This window comes from Poromitra crassiceps, assembly GCF_964638095.1.
Source record: "Poromitra crassiceps genome assembly, chromosome: 1".
Lineage (NCBI taxonomy): Eukaryota > Metazoa > Chordata > Actinopteri > Beryciformes > Melamphaidae > Poromitra > Poromitra crassiceps.
Window position 1 is genome coordinate 50,906,806 of NC_139623.1, and position 16,067 is coordinate 50,922,872.

Below are 16,067 nucleotides of genomic sequence, written 5' to 3' on the forward strand. Positions count from 1 at the left end.
GAAGAAACCGAGAGTAAAAACATTGCCGTTTCCAGTTTAAATGTCAGCAAACAGACCACAGTTTCCAGTTTAAATGTCAGCAAACAGACCATAGTTTCCAGTTTAAATGTTAGCACTACTGATCCATCAGGAGGACTAAGGAAGCAGAAAACCCGGGTCTGTAATAAGTCTGCCATGCCCTCTATCAAATCAGGTTGTAAGGGCAGGAAGGGTAAGAAGCCCCCGAAGTCCAGTTTAATCATCACTCCCACTGACCAACTATGGACACAGCATGGAAAGACACCAGACACTAATGTGACTGCTGTGTCCTCCAAACAATCAGACTGGCCAGAAGGTGTGGCTGGTGTGTCCTTAAAGCAGGTAGTCAGTTCAGAATCCACAAAGGCCTCAGTTACAATTCTAACCGCTAGTTGTGTGACTGGCATGCCTTGTCACCAATCAGAATCATTAGAAGTGAAAACTATCCCGGCCTCCAATGTGACAAGTATGGCCATTGATGAGTTAAATAGCCCAGAAGTCACAGAGATGCCAGTCACAAATGTAAGCCCTAGCCATGAGACGTGTTTGTCTTCTAACCAATCAGGATGCTCAGAAGGTGAAAAGTCCCCAGCCTTCAATGTGACAAGCATGTCCTCTGACCACTTAGGCAGCTCAGAACTTGAAAATGCACCTATCACCAGTGCAGCTTATGATGTGACTTTTCTGCCTTCTGACCAGCATGGGAGTTCTGCTTCTAGGAGTCCTCCTTTATCCTCCTCGTCTAAAGGTCCATCGTCTGACAAATCAAATAATGTTGTAGATGGATCAAAGCAGGTTCCAGATGAAGCACTTATCATTTTCGGTGAGCAGCCTGCCCACCTCCCTGCCAGCACTCGGCTGATGACCAGAGCCCTGAAGGCCATGCGGGAGGTGCAACAGAAAAAGCGTGAAAACGCCAAGCAGAAAAAGGACCAGGCGTGCTGCTCCACGCACAGCACCACTCGGAAACCAGAGAACAAACCTGGCATTAAAATGAAATCTCTAAATTCTGATTATGATGATGGTGATCATGATCAGGACACAACTTTATCCAGCTGTAACACTCCCCCCTTTTCTTCAGTTTCGTCTGATTCAAATTGCTTTGAAGCAGACGTCAAGAGCGAGGATGAAGACTTCTCAATATCCACGACTCGGCCGATGGACTTCATACCCCTGACCTCTAGAGTCAAGACAAAGAAAGAAAATCCTTCCTCTGACATATCCTCCTCACCCTTTTCTTTTATGAATAACCTCAAAGACCTGGAGGAGATATCCTTCCAGTCCCTGACAAACGAGAGCGACGGTAAACCCGTCTCATTCAAACCAGACACAAACTACAAGTTCAGTACTTTTCTTATGCTGCTGAAAGACTTGCATGACACTAGAGAGCGAGAGGGGGCTCCCTTAGAGCTGGAGATTGGGCCACCAAGTGCCCATGTCAAGGAGGAGCCCTTAGTGATGCCCACCTTGCCTGTGGAAGCTTCAACTGCAGGTCAAGTTCAAGTTGAACACGTCGATGACAAGTCTAAACCTAAGTCAAGTCCAAACAAAGAAATCACACACGTTGAAAATAGTGGTGGTCAGCCCACCAAAAGGATCTATAACAGAAGGAGTAGCTTGTGTGGGGGGAGGAAGAAAGCCAACAGAAAAGTGCCTTGTCGTCCAGCTAGGTCAGGACCTGGCTACCCTGGCTACCTGGCAATCGGTTCCTCTCCAGTAATGGAGTCCTCATCGAGTGTGCCGGCCAGCACCTGGGACAGTCTTGGCCGGGATGGAGGTAAGGCCGGGCAATATATCGATATTGTGATATGAGACTAGATATCATCTTAGATTTTGATAATTTGTGATATGGCATAAGTGTTGTCTTTTCGTAGTTTTAAAGGGTGCTTTACAGCAGTGGTTCTCAGCTGTTCTAGCCTCACAACCCACATTTTTCCTTAGTCATTAAGTCGCGACCCAATTTTCAGAATTTAGCCTAACTTTGTAGTGTCATTTAGCCCCCTTTGCAACAAGCTAGCATGGCATGTTGGTACCAATGGATGCCTTAGGGCCTTCTAGTTTCATATGGTACCAGTACCTTCACTCTGGCTTTAAAAATGTGCCTGCTACAGCCTCTGAAAGACAGTAATTTGGCCTGCGGACGCCAGCATCCCAGCAAGCAAGGACGGACCCGGACGAATCGAGAGCCCAATCGGGTCCAGCTCAAGTCTTATCACGACGAGTCAGATCTGGCCCAGATTATCACTGTATAATCACTATCCAACTAATTTCACTCACCAGTCACCACTGAAATATCCATGAGGATAACTAAATGGTTGCAATCAATCACGTATTTCTCAGCCTGGGCTATTTATTTATCCAAAATCCGAGTGATCAGCACTTGCATGTGGACAATCTGCGCTGATTAACAAACTGTTTATTCGTGGAGGTGGGAGTACGAGGAGATGAATTGTGGGGGAATCCTGCAATTGTCTCAGTTGCATATCTTGTTGCCAGATTGTTTTGAAAGAGAGAAAATACACTGCGAGGCGTAAAATATACATTTGAGTTGGAAGTTGGAATGTAGCATTGGGTGGTGTTAAAGGGATAGTTTGGTTTGTTTGAAGTGGGGTCCTATCAGCTAGTTCCATACACTAACTGAACTGGGCCAGGAACTAAAACGTAATTTAGCCACCTAAAACAACACCCACCTAAACAAATCAATATCAGTGTACATGTACGCTCTATTTTGACAATTTTCAGCGCTTTACTTTACCGTCAAACAGCCCTCTCATTCGGCACTACATTTCCTCCCAACCGTAGGACTACCGTATTCCTCCGCTAAATGCCTGCACTTCAGTTAGTGTATGGAAACTAGCTGATAGGACCCCACTTCAAACAAACCGAACTATCCCTTTGTTTCGGGGTTCTTCTTACACAGATTGTAGACGGTTACACTGTGATGTCCGATCCACAAAGACTTGACGCCAACGTTTTAAATATAAAACAAGTTTCTGCCATAATCTACGGTATAGGCTATATTCGTGTCTCGTATAGTCTGCGTGCGCAGGATCACTGGGTAAACGTTATAGGTTGGTGGTGACACTTGTACATTTTGAGGGAACCCTCAATGATTCTTTGAGATTAAGGTTTGAATTAAATTAGCTTTCGTTTTTATTAAAACTGTCCCGACTCCATGGATGTTATACCGGTATAAAAAGAACAAGGGGTCCATGTTTTTGAAACGGTAGGCTATATTACTCCAACATACAGCAAAATATTTCAGCAAACAGATGAATTGGTAGAATAGTGGTAGAATAGCTGTCCCGTAAATTGTAGATCCTGAGTTCAAATCCCACTCAGGGCAGTATTATATTTTTTGAAAATGTAGCATAAATTGTTAATCTGGACATAATTATAGCTTTATGTATAAAGCTGCTGAATATACACTGTGTACATAGCAGAATAACTGAACATGCCCATTCATGGTAACGTCATATTTCGATGTCAGCTCGACGTTCCCGCGTAGACATCTAAATCATGCCCAAACCGGCTGTGATTTGGCCACGTCCTGGACGTCACTGAAAGACGTCATCACAACGTTATCATGACGTAATTTTGCTTGCTGGGATCCTCAATGAGTAGAACTTTTTTTTTCCACATGCACACATCCGCGACATACCGTAAATTCCGGACTATAAGGCGCACCGGTGTATAAGCCGCACCTGCAAAGTTGACTGTTTTTTACATATATAAGCCGCACCGGACTATAAGCCGCGGGTGTTTTGATGTTTAATTACCATATGTAAGGGTTCGTGCACAGAGGGGATTGTCGGAAAAGAGATGGCTGTTTGGGGAAGCTCCCATTTATTAACATTTCAACAAAACAAGTTGCATATTTGCATAACGTATTCAAGTGTTACCATTTAGTGCAATAGTAGCTACAGAACATGTACTGTGCTGTGTAAATTTAGGGGTCCTTGGCATGAAAAAGGTTGAAAACCACTGATCTACATTATAGCCTACAGTAGTACCATAACAAAAAACAAAGCTTACAGCGCTTGACGAGGCAATATCAATGGCTAAATTAAATGTGTTTTTTTTAAAGTGCAAAATAAAGTGCCTGTAACACGACAGTAAGCGCGTAAGCCTAAAGTTGCAGTAACACGGCTGCTTAAAATATACGGTAATCAGCCTACCAGAAAAGTCATTAATCCTCGTCTTCATCTTTTAGGCTAAGGTGCAGTACACGGCTGTAACCAGAAAAGTCAAGTCATTAATCCTCATCTTCGTCTTCTTCCTGCGTACTAAAACCACCAAAGTCCTCATCTTCAGTGTCGGAAACGAACAGGCTCAGGGTGGCTTCGTCAGCCACTCTCCTCTCTCCTTCGTTGTCGCTCTCAAAACCAACGAACTCCTCTTCGTCACTGTCGGAATCGAACAGCCTCTGAAGGCCCTCAGCTGTGGCGGCGTCCTCTTCATCACGCAGCAGTCCAGCCTTTCGGAACCCGTTGGCCGTTGGTGATCGTGGATGTTTTGACACTCCTCCACGCTGTCAGGATCCACTGGCAAACTTGAGCCTTCAGTCGGATCTGAACGGCACCTCGGCCGTCTGCTCTCTGTGTCAACACCCTGATGCCAAGGTTACGTGCTGCTGCTCGATTTCCTTCTTTCCTTCTTCTTCTCGCCGCCATCGTCGTAACACAGCCAGTTCTCCATCTTTTGAAGCATGATGTTAGATTACAACGAGCTAGTTGTGTGGCTTAGCCTTCCAAAATGTTGCCGTTAGTTTTTTAGAATGTAATACATAGAATTGGGAATGTTACATTCAATTTCATTCAGACTGTCTTTCAGGCTCAATCGCTGCCATTTTCCCCCCGGAGCGAGGGAGGAGGGAGGGTGTTTTACTGTAGTGGCTGAGAGAGCGTAGTGGCACAGTGCTCCAATCAGGTCGCGAGGCACATTTTTTGCAACATCATCCAATCAGGGTCTCGCTCTCGTAATGTCTGTCTTGCTCTCGTTCTGCCTCATACCAACATCCATAGATTTTGGAGGTTCCCGAGTGGCCGTTTGCTGAAAAAATCCATAGATAAGCCGCACCGTTATATAAGCCGCAGGGGCCAAAAAAGGCCAAAAAACGGGAAAAAAGCCGCGGCTTATAGTCCGGAATTTACGGTACTCAAAACGGCCCCGCGACCCACTTCTGGTTGCCGACCCACCAGTTGAGAAACACTGCTTTACAGTACAGTGATTTAACTTTCTGAACTTACCAGACTGTTCTATTATTTGCCTTTACCCACATTATAACCACAGTACTGATGATTATTTATCAAAAATCTCATTGTGTAAATATTTTGTGAAAGCACCAATAGTCAGGGAAGGAGACCCAGTGTTGGCATTTTATTTTGATCACAGTCTTGTTTTAACAAAAGTGCTTGTGACAGCTCACATGTGGCTTTTGACTTGCAACTCAACACAATATTTCGCCATTCAGCCTAAAAATACCGAGATATGATTTTTGGTGCATATCGCCCAGCCCTAGATGGAGGTAGTGAAGGCGGAGTAGGGGAGGAGGAGAGGTGGAGCAGTGCAACGGAGAGAATACAGAACATGGTGCCTTTGGAGCAGAGGAGCTCCAACGCTGCTGTGCCTCTGTCCTGTCAGCCAAAGCCGGGTCTGGAACAGCCAAACGGCCTTGTCGCAGACTGCACTGAGATCAACATAAGCTCAACGCACAACACTGGAGGAGGCCAGGAGGCTCCCATGGGTAAGATCTCGGTTAGAGTTAATTCAAGCCCAGCCTGACCCAAACCCCAAACATTTCTGCCCAAACATGAATGGAGACTGGCCTCGCAAGCTAAAGAGAACTCAATGGTTGATCACACTGTATGACACGTCTGGCCATGCGGCAACACCTTGGGGATGCCAAATGTGTCTTGCATTGTCATCAACTTGTGAGACTTGTCTAGCTTGCGAGGCTAAACGGAGACCAAGGACCACCTTTTTACGAGTGTGACCTTGACATTTATGTGTGTGTACAACACCAAGCCTGTGGGGAGCAATCTAGTCAATCTCTGGAGCACTTATGCTGCATTCGATTATAACTAGGAAGAATAAAATAAAATGGCGCGTCAACTCAGAGTTCCTAGTTGAAAACTCGGGTATGATTTCTCAACCCCTAGTTGCTCCCAGTTCGTCATTTGATGTCATTTCAACATGGCCAGCCAACTACATCATATATGGTGGGAAAAAATAAGATTGTACAAATTTAAAACACATTTTGGCACATTGTTCAACTTAGTATGCTTTCAGACCAATCAGCATACCAATACAGGAGTTAGTTAAAGTTGAGCTTTTTTTCTATTTTAGATCACATCCCTGGGTATTCAGTGCACATATTTAATAATGTAAAAAGAAAATCACAAAAATCAAATTTCTTTAGTTTTTCAAAATTTTTCACATCAGAAGTTAATTTTCCCGGATTTCATTCATAACTGTAATCTGCAGTATGCTGAGTCTGACGTCATTCAGTACGATCAAATTTCTACCACATTTCAACCAATCATATCACGACATGACATCTATCAATCAATCTTCATTTCGAGGAGAAAATTCTGAGCAGGCAAGATGGCTGCCTAGCGCCTGTAACCTGGGCAGACTTTTCTAGCCCATAAATGTTAATATACTTGGCCAATAAGTATGTAGTCTCGCTAGCCAGCCTCCTCTCCCTTCCATCCGAGGAGTCTGGCGCCGCAGGTCTCCATAGTGGGATTGCGATGGGCGGCGCTTAGCGGCAGTGCCCTTGGAAAATAGTTTCAAACAATCCAACTTGCCGTTTTCAGCGTGTAGCAACGAGCTAGCATGTAGGTTTCTGCCGTTAGCTTGCTAGCTAGTTAGCGTTGTTGTTTTCACTGAGCCGGCAGGGCACTATTTACAGCCACACACACGGAGGAGGGAGCGGAAGCCGCTCTGATTGACATGGTCGGAGCCAATGACCAAGCTTCTTAAGCAGGGAGCGGAAATCCGGCAGCGTCTGCTTCCAATGGGAGAGCAGAGTAGAGCAGGGGAGGGTTTATCCCAGTTATGGAGACCTGCGGCGCCAGACTCCTCGGACGGAAGGGAGAGGAGGCTGGCCAGCGAGACTAATAAGTATGTAACCTGCAAAATAAAACAAACGGTAATGTCTTAATTTAATGTAGAATGCAAAGACATGTAACATTCTCAGTTCTTTTTTGTTTACTCTTTTTACTCATGACTGTATCGTTCACTACCTCAACAATCTGATTGTAAAGTACGTGTTTTTGTGATACCACCGTCATTGGGGTTATAAACTCAAATGACGAGTCTAACTACAGATCTGACAACCTCATTCTTAATGCTTCAAAAACAAAGGAGCTTGTCATTGATTTCCGCCATACAAAGGCACCCCATCGTCCTATCATAATCAATGGCACCGAGGTTGAGATGGTAAAGAGTATTACATTTTTTGATGTCACTATTTCGGATGATCTTACCTGGCACTCTAATACCAAAACAATTGTTAAAAAGTCTCAGCAACGGCTCTTCTTTTTAAGAAGACTTAAGGATTTCACCCATAACAGCCAGATCCTCCGTCATTTTTAGCAACCGCAGCGCACCCCTCTGTGCATTCGGGGAGGGGTTTGATGCGGAAGTATGTCAAGGCCTTAAACGATCACAATTCCAAATGTTAGATCTATGCACTTGTCTTGAATTCCTAGACCATGCTCTTTTTTTCTGTTGTTTTTATGCCTCCGCCGGCGCCGAGCCGGAGGCATTATGGTTTCGGGTTGTCCATACGTCCGTCCGATGTTCGTTAACGCGATATCTCAGGAACACCTTGAAGGAATGTCATCAAATTTGGCTCAAACGTCCACTTGGACTCAAGGATGAACTGATTACATTTTGGTGGACAAAGGTCAAAGTTCAAGGTCACTGTGACCTCACGAACACCATTTTCTAGCTCGTTAATGCAATATCTCAGGAACAGTTTGACAGAATTTTGGCACATTTGGCTCAAACGTCCACTTGGACTCAAGGATGAACTGATTCGATTTTCGTGGTCAAAGGCCACAGTTCAAGGTCACTGTGACCAAGAATGCCATTTTCAAGCTCGTTAATGCGATATCTCAGTAACGCCTTGACTGAATTTCATCACATTTGGCTCAAATGTCCACTTGGACTCAAGGATGAACTGGTTAGATTTTAGTGATCAAAGGTCAAAGTTCAAGGTCACTGTGACTTCATGAATGCTATTTTCTATCTTGTTAACGCGATATCCCAGGAACGCCTTGAGGGAATTTTGTCACATTTGGCTCAAATGTCCACTTGGACTGAACAGATTACAGGGTAAACAGATTACATTTTGGTGGTCAAAGGTCAAGGTCACTGTGACCTCACAAACACCATTTTCTAGCTTGTTAACGCGATATCTGGGATTCACAGCATTCTAGCGCCAGGACTGGCCAATGTCAACTCCAGTCCCCAGAATGGAGTTAGTACTTTGCCAAATTGTTTGTTCATTAGTTCTGTGTCACTTGGATTATTGCTCTGTGGTATGGTCATCTGCATCTAAAGGTCTACTTGGGAAGTTACAAGTAGCACAAAACAAGACATCTAGGCTGGTCCTGGGGTGCTCACACCAGGTCAGGGCCGATCCTGGCCATTTGGGTGCCCTAAGCGTAATTGTTCTGTGGTGCCCCCCCCCCCCCCCCCCCCGTAAAACTTTCAATAACTGTCAAACGAAAGACTGCAAAATCATTAATTATGAACGATACTAGTGTATCTCACATTTCATTACATGTGGGAAACAAACAATTGTTAGAATTACTGTACATGTCAGCAAACAAGTGATTGTTAAACTGTACATGCAAGCAGGGGCGGACTGGGATCATAATTCAGGCCGGGCATTAGATACCAAGCAGGCCAGGCCGATACAGGCCGACGTGCGTGCCGGCGTCCGAAGGGCGGCGGCGAAAAATTTGGGCTGTTTGAAGCCCAATTTGGGCCGTTTGAAGCCAGATTTGGGCTGTTTGAAGCCAGATTTGGACCGTCTGAAGCCCGATTTGGGCCAGTTGAAGCCAGATTTGGGCCGGTTGAAGCCAGATTTGGGCCGCTTGAAGCCCAATTTGGGCCGTTTGAAGCCCAATTTGGGCCGAGTCCAATTTTACAATGAGATGCACTCTGAATAAAGTAATAAAACCACTAGTAAACCAGTAGGCGGCGCCTGGCCTGCTGTTCAGTGAGTGGCCTGACTGAGGGCACCAAAAAAAAAAAAATTTTTTTTGGTGCCCTCAGTCACGTGATGCCCTACGCAGTCTGCGTACTCTGCGTAATGGGTTGGAGCGGGCCTGCACCAGGTCTAGCGTAGCTGACATGCATATATGTCTTACATGGCTTACTGTTGAGCAACAGCTATCGGCCAACCTACTTTTATATTCTCACAGTTATTCATACCTAAACTCCTAAAAAGAAATTCAACAACATAATTTATAGTTGAAGTATTCACAGGCACTCCACCAGAGGGGCGAGTGGGGGTCAGTTGACTTTACCCAGACCAAATACCAACTACATGAAGAAAACTTCACCATATTTACAGGACTATAGCATCTTGGAATTGTCTACCAAGAAATATTTCTTCCATCAATGGGAGGGTTGGTTTTAAACGGAAGCTCAGATCCCATCTGCACTCTCACACAATATCACACACACATTAATGTTTGTAACATCACTTTGACTTTACTTTCTGTGTGTTTTTTGAAAGTATAGAGTTATACTGATCATATAATATTTGGGCTAATGGCCAGCTAGAGGACTAGCTGACCAAGCTATTGTCTGTCTTGTTTTTGTATTGCTTTTTATTCTGCCTTCTGTTTTTTCCTTTGTGCTCATTGCATTTTACAATTTCTTATGATTTTATTATTGTCATTTTACTATTGCATTTTACTATTGCTTGTAATGTAATGTGTAATGTGTTGGACCCCAGGAAGACTAGCGGTTGTCTTGGCAATGGCGGCAGCTAATGGGGATCCTTTTAATTAATTAATAAATAGTCCAATCAGACTCCTCCACAACTATGTCCCGCCTCTCTACCCCGTTTCAGTCAGGGCAATGTTTGTTTCCATTGGAATACATCATCACAGACCCTGAGTTGTCACTTCAGCTCATCTTTAAACCATTACAAGTAAATGTTAATGTTGTTATTAGCTGTTAGCTGTCTAATAGCTGATGCTATTTCACCTCCCACCATAAACCAATGCAGCATTACTCCTTTATTTTGGTTAATTTGGGCAGGTGAGAACAACGTCATTGGAACTCTGGTGGCATTGTGAACCGCACAGAGACTGCCGTGCCGGGTCGTCGTTGTATGTTAGTAGTCATAGTATGTTTTGTTAGGAGTGAGAAGCTGAGAACGTAATCTCAACCAACCATCAGAAAATATCCCAAAACATGGCTATGAGGATAAGGAAACGGATGTTACCATCTGATAGCCAGCAGTTCATCATGCTTTGAAAACCTAGCATAACAAAATAAACCAAGGCAAACCGGTCTTGATTTCCTGACTGCTGCTCACTTTACATTTAGCTAGCTTTTGTTCTTAACTGAACAATATAATTTGATTTCCTTTGATAGACCCCCCCCCCCTTCCACAATACTCAAGTCATGTCAACTTCACTTGACTTGACAATACTTATTTTATATACTGTAATATTTCACATACTGTAAACAGCATAGGAATGAAAATGACTACATTGTTTTCTCACATGTCTGTTTCAGCACATAAACGAATAAGAAAACCAAGCAAAAGACTGATCGAATGGACTGAAGAGTATGATCAAATTTTCTCCACAAGGAAGAAACCCAAAAAGACTGTCCAGTCAATTGGAAAGGTAGAAAAAAATACAAATTAAGATGTAATAATTATGTAAACACATTTGTGTTATATAAAGCTATTGTATTAGGGATCCATCAATACTGATTCTGAATGCTAACATTTAAGTATCCTTTAACACCAAGCACACAATTGAGTTTTCGCCATTAGATTCTAATGCCGAAAACTCAATTATATCTCAGTCATTTTGGGCTAAACTCTTTGCTGTCTCGTAAATGTAATGGCTTGCATCAGTCCTTGGTGTTAAAGGATACTTAAATGTTACCATTCAGCATATATTTCATCTAATGATTAGTTATACCAAGGACTCTGTGTTTTTGTAAGAAATGCTACATTGGGAAAATTCTCTGATACTGAATTTTATCCTGGTTTTGGTCCAATACCAGATAATAGTATCCGTATCCGTATCATGGCATCTGTACATGGTGTTTGTCTCATTGAGTGACCATGAACTCTCCCCATTTATTTTCTTAGGCTACTCCAACCATCACGCGCACGTCAGATCCACGGCTACTGGACAAGAATGTAGATCACCAACCCCCCTTGAACTTAGTTCCTGAAATCCAGACACCGCCCCCTGAGGAAGTCACTTTACCAACCCCCTCAGAACTACAAATTCCCACTACTGAAAACACAACTTCCCAAGATGCACCGGTACTTTCCATCAGCACGCTAACCCCGCCCCTTGAAGCTGAACCTTCCCTGTCAACAGAAGGCCACATCCAAGACAATGGTGAGGCTTTACTTCATATATATATATATATATATATATATATATATATATATATATATATATATATATTTACCCACATTCTCACACACGTATGCAGCACAAGAAGTATATCCTCTATCTGTTAGCTAAATAAAATCTCATAAGGAAATCTCTTTCTGGTTAGGTATTTTAATCTCTTTCTGGTATTATAAGGCTTTTACAATGGTGATACTACAGTGCTAATGCAGGGGTAGACCATCCAGTGTTCCATCTAGTTTTATTTGTTGTTATATGTAGTTTGCATGTGTCTTACAGCATCCGCTACATTTTGTACTTTCTCAAAAGATCTTAAAGCTGCATTCAGCGATGTTTTTGTGTTAAAATAAGTGTTAAATGGCTCTATATTCTGACAGCAATTGCTGAAATAGAGTCAGTAACTTGGAACCCCCAACCCCCCCGCTGTCCTCTATCTCTCTCCTGTAGTTCTGCAGGTAGGGCGGACGTATCTCCGCAACCGAATAGTTTGAGGTCGGCGCCAATTTTGATCCAATCAGAGAAAAGTTAACATTTTCTGGGAAACGGAAGGTCGGATCGCGATGTCTATTAAGAACTATATGTATTTTTTCACCCCGAATCCAACGCCACCACCATCTGCGAGCCTCTATGACTTACGGTTGCAGACATACGTCCGCCCTGCCTGCAGGACTACAGGAGAGAGATAGAGGACAGCGGGGGGTTGGGGGTTCCAAGTCACTGACCAAACACTCTATTTCAGTCATTGCTGTCAGAATATAGAGCCACTTAACACTTATTTTAACACAAAAACATTGCTGAATGCAGCTTTAAGTAGATTTCAATTGTCATATTCAAACACAAAACTGGAACTGGAGTATTTCCAGTTACTCATTACCAGACTGCTCCCCACAGCTTCTGACAACAAGAGAACAAAATTTGCATTTTATTAACAATATGTCTTTGGGGAACAGTACCAGTAGACAAGAAATGTACTACTGAATGCAGCACATGCTGTAAATGTTTTGATTTTCTAAGATGCTGAGATCTGTATTTTCCACCATTTGTTTCACAAACTGCTCCTAATATGATTGATTTACATTAACGTTATTATTATCTTTGGAATTTAATAAGATAAGATCAGATCAGGTAAAATCATATAAATCAACCAATCAGAACAAGCATTACAGTATATAACAGTTTGTTCCGGTTGAGTAGGCCTAATATAACCTTGATTAGGCTATACAAAACTATTCACTTTATTCGCACCTAGTAGCGACAGCGCAAATATGGATACATTTGACCTTAATTATGAACGGTCATCAATAGTCTCGCTTGCCAGACTGAGACTTCCCTCCCTTCCGGGAGGGAACAGGCTGCTGGTATAAGCTCTGCCATTGGTGGCGACCATTTCAGTCACCAGCGGAAGAAAATCCCTTTCCGCTCCCTGCTAGCTCTGCCATTGGCTCCGATCCGTTCTGACTGACCAGCTGCGACCATATATGGATTTCCTTTCCACTCCCTCCGTGACAAATCTGTCTATCTCAAATGCCTCTGCCGCTGTGCGTGTCGAATCTGTGCCAAATGTTTTGCTCGTCGCTACACGCTGAAAACTATTGGATCCCCAGGTGTAGGAAGTCTGGCAAGCGAGACTAAACCAAACAGAGCATTTTTTCCCCCCCACATGTCCAGAGAGAAGATCTATGCTGCCAGACTCTCTCCCAGAAGGGAGGGAAGTCTGGCAAGCGAGACTATCAGAGAAGGACGAGGGGGAAGAATGTACCGTAAGCTGAATTTGTCTGTGCTAACCTCAAAGTAGCCAGTCTCAACGCCAGACCCATGAGAGTTCTCGGTGCAACCGGCGTAGCTGTTAGGTCGTAAAGTTACGACCGGCTTAGCTTAAGACCAGTCGTAAGACCAGTTGGTGCAACTGGCCCCTTTGATGTTATATGGTGCTCTGGAGGTTGGCCTGTTGGTGCATCCTTTGATGTTATATAGTGCTCTGGAGGTTGGCCTGTTGGTGCATCCTTTGATGTTATATAGTGCTCTGGAGGTTGGCCTGTTGGTGCATCCTTTGATGTTTTATGGTGCTCTGGAGGTTGGCATGTTGGTGCATCCTTTGATGTTATATAGTGCTCTGGAGGTTGGCCTGTTGGTGCATCCTTTGATGTTATATAGTGCTCTGGAGGTTGGCCTGTTGGTGCATCCTTTGATGTTATATAGTGCTCTGGAGGTTGGCCTGTTGGTGCATCCTTTGATGTTTTATGGTGCTCTGGAGGTTGGCCTGTTGGTGCATCCTTTGATGTTTTATGGTGCTCTGGAGGTTGGCCTGTTGGTGCATCCTTTGATGTTATATAGTGCTCTGGAGGTTGGCCTGTTGGTGCATCCTTTGATGTTTTATGGTGCTCTGGAGGTTGGCCTGTTGGTGCATCCTTTGATGTTTTATGGTGCTCTGGAGGTTGGCCTGTTGGTGCATCCTTTGATGTTATATGGTGCTCTGGAGGTTGGCCTGTTGGTGCATCCTTTGATGTTATATAGTGCTCTGGAGGTTGGCCTGCTGGTGCATCCTTTGATGTTATATAGTGCTCTGGAGGTTGGCCTGTTGGTGCATCCTTTGATGTTATATAGTGCTCTGGAGGTTGGCCTGCTGGTGCATCCTTTGATGTTATATAGTGCTCTGGAGGTTGGCCTGCTGGTGCATCCTTTGATGTTATATAGTGCTCTGGAGGTTGGCCTGCTGGTGCAAATGGTGTAAAGTGGACATTTCCTGCCGATGTTTGTGGGAAAGCATTTGTCGTGGTTTGCCTCTGTTCCAAGATTGATGCCAGCTGTCTGGTGACTTGACTATGCTGCCTAGTGTGATGCTGATGCCAGCTGTCTGATGACTTGACTATGCTGCCTAGTGTGGCGCTGATGCCAGCTGTCTGATGACTTGACTATGCTGCCTAGTGTGGCGCTGATGCCAGCTGTCTGATGACTTGACTATGCTGCCTAGTGTGGCGCTGATGCCAGCTGTCTGATGACTTGACTATGCTGCCTAGTGTGGCGCTGATGCCAGCTGTCTGAGGACTTGACTATGCCACCTAGTGTGATGCCCTTGGGTGAGGCTCATCCTGTTAAAAGGATGAGTTTGATTGGGGCGAGAATCCTGTCAATATTCTCCCGATTCCTACTGGTTGCAGATAGAAGACGATAAAGGTCGCAGATGACTTCATAGCCCTTTACGTTTCACACCATCCTGATCAGGACATTGTGTTCCATTCACAGGAAGTGCTCATCTGCTGGGGAGGAAGAGGAAGAGAAAACCCACTCAAAAGATCCTGGAGTACTGTCTGGAAGCCGAGGCCGCGGCCGGCCCCAAGAAGAAGGTACGAAGTGGACATGGGATGACAAAGACTGTTTTGTGTGTGTGTGCAAGTGTACTTATATGAAGTTTGAGTATGTCCACTTCGATATGCCTCGGTGTGCACAAAGTTTTCCATCAAATTTTGTATTTTTAGTAGATTTTGACTGGGTTTCTCTTTGCCACAGGTCAAGTCACTGAAGAACAATGCAGCAAGTCCTGCACTTCCTTCAGGTCAGATTATTTGCTGTTTGAAATATTCTAGTGCAATTTATAATGATTATAGAATAGAGGTCAACAGTTACCGCCCACTTTTTCTCAGGGCCCGTTCCATCAGAGAATTCCCCATTCATCTTCTCCATACAAGGAAGCACTGCCTGATGACTGCAGCTAGCAAAACAAACCGCGGCTAACCGGGGCGGGGTTTTACAGGGATTTGGACAGTTTTCTTTTTAGATAATGTCAAAAGATTATTTCAGTACACTTCCTCCAACAGAGAGGGAAAGGTACATTGAGAAAATGAACTCAGTTGGCCTGGAGCAGTGTCCCTTTTCATTGCCCAAACAACGCTGGATAAACGATCCCACACAGTGGCCTGAAGTGAAATACTATGACATGAGCTTTTAGGCATGTTTAACACGTTCACTGCCGTGGACGAGTTAACTCGTCAAGCAGAAACCAACGGTTGACTGCCGTGGACGAGTTAACTCGTCAAAAAAAAAAAAAAAAAATTTGACGGTGGGACGTGGATCCAAGCCCCCTACGTCTCCTATAAAAATATGGGAGCCACCGAACGTGTACAACCCATTCCACCGACCCACTAAGTGGTGACAGTGCTCTCCAGACTAGAAAAAGCTGAGCAAAAACAGCAGAAAAAAGCGTGAGGAAAACGCGGCGAAAACGCTTTCGCTTTCGCGCTGGAGCTGGCGCACAACATGGGGGATTCCTAAAATACACTCTGGGTGCAACACACGCAGCAGAAAGCTCAAAAACGCAGCTTCATCCCAGCTCTCATCCCAGCTCACATCCCAGCTCACACCCGAAACCCCAGAAACGCCATCTAGGCGGCAGAGACTCGCCTGGCATACACTCTG

At 44.3% G+C, this 16,067-nt stretch overlaps 1 protein-coding gene across 1 annotated transcript in view; it reads left to right on the top strand.

Annotated features, from left to right (window-relative positions):
• The window catches only part of nsd1b (nuclear receptor binding SET domain protein 1b), a gene marked incomplete at both ends in the record, with an annotated part of 86,149 nt that overhangs the window by 14,793 nt on the left and 55,289 nt on the right, over nucleotides 1–16,067 (top strand). Inside the window, 7 exons of the mRNA XM_083647462.1 lie at nucleotides 194–334; nucleotides 443–1,795; nucleotides 5,534–5,764; nucleotides 10,750–10,904; nucleotides 11,381–11,639; nucleotides 14,898–14,998; nucleotides 15,162–15,207. Of these exons, the coding sequence (XP_083503588.1) occupies nucleotides 194–334; nucleotides 443–1,795; nucleotides 5,534–5,764; nucleotides 10,750–10,904; nucleotides 11,381–11,639; nucleotides 14,898–14,998; nucleotides 15,162–15,207 (2,286 nt within the window). The remainder of the gene's footprint in view (nucleotides 1–193; nucleotides 335–442; nucleotides 1,796–5,533; nucleotides 5,765–10,749; nucleotides 10,905–11,380; nucleotides 11,640–14,897; nucleotides 14,999–15,161; nucleotides 15,208–16,067) is intronic.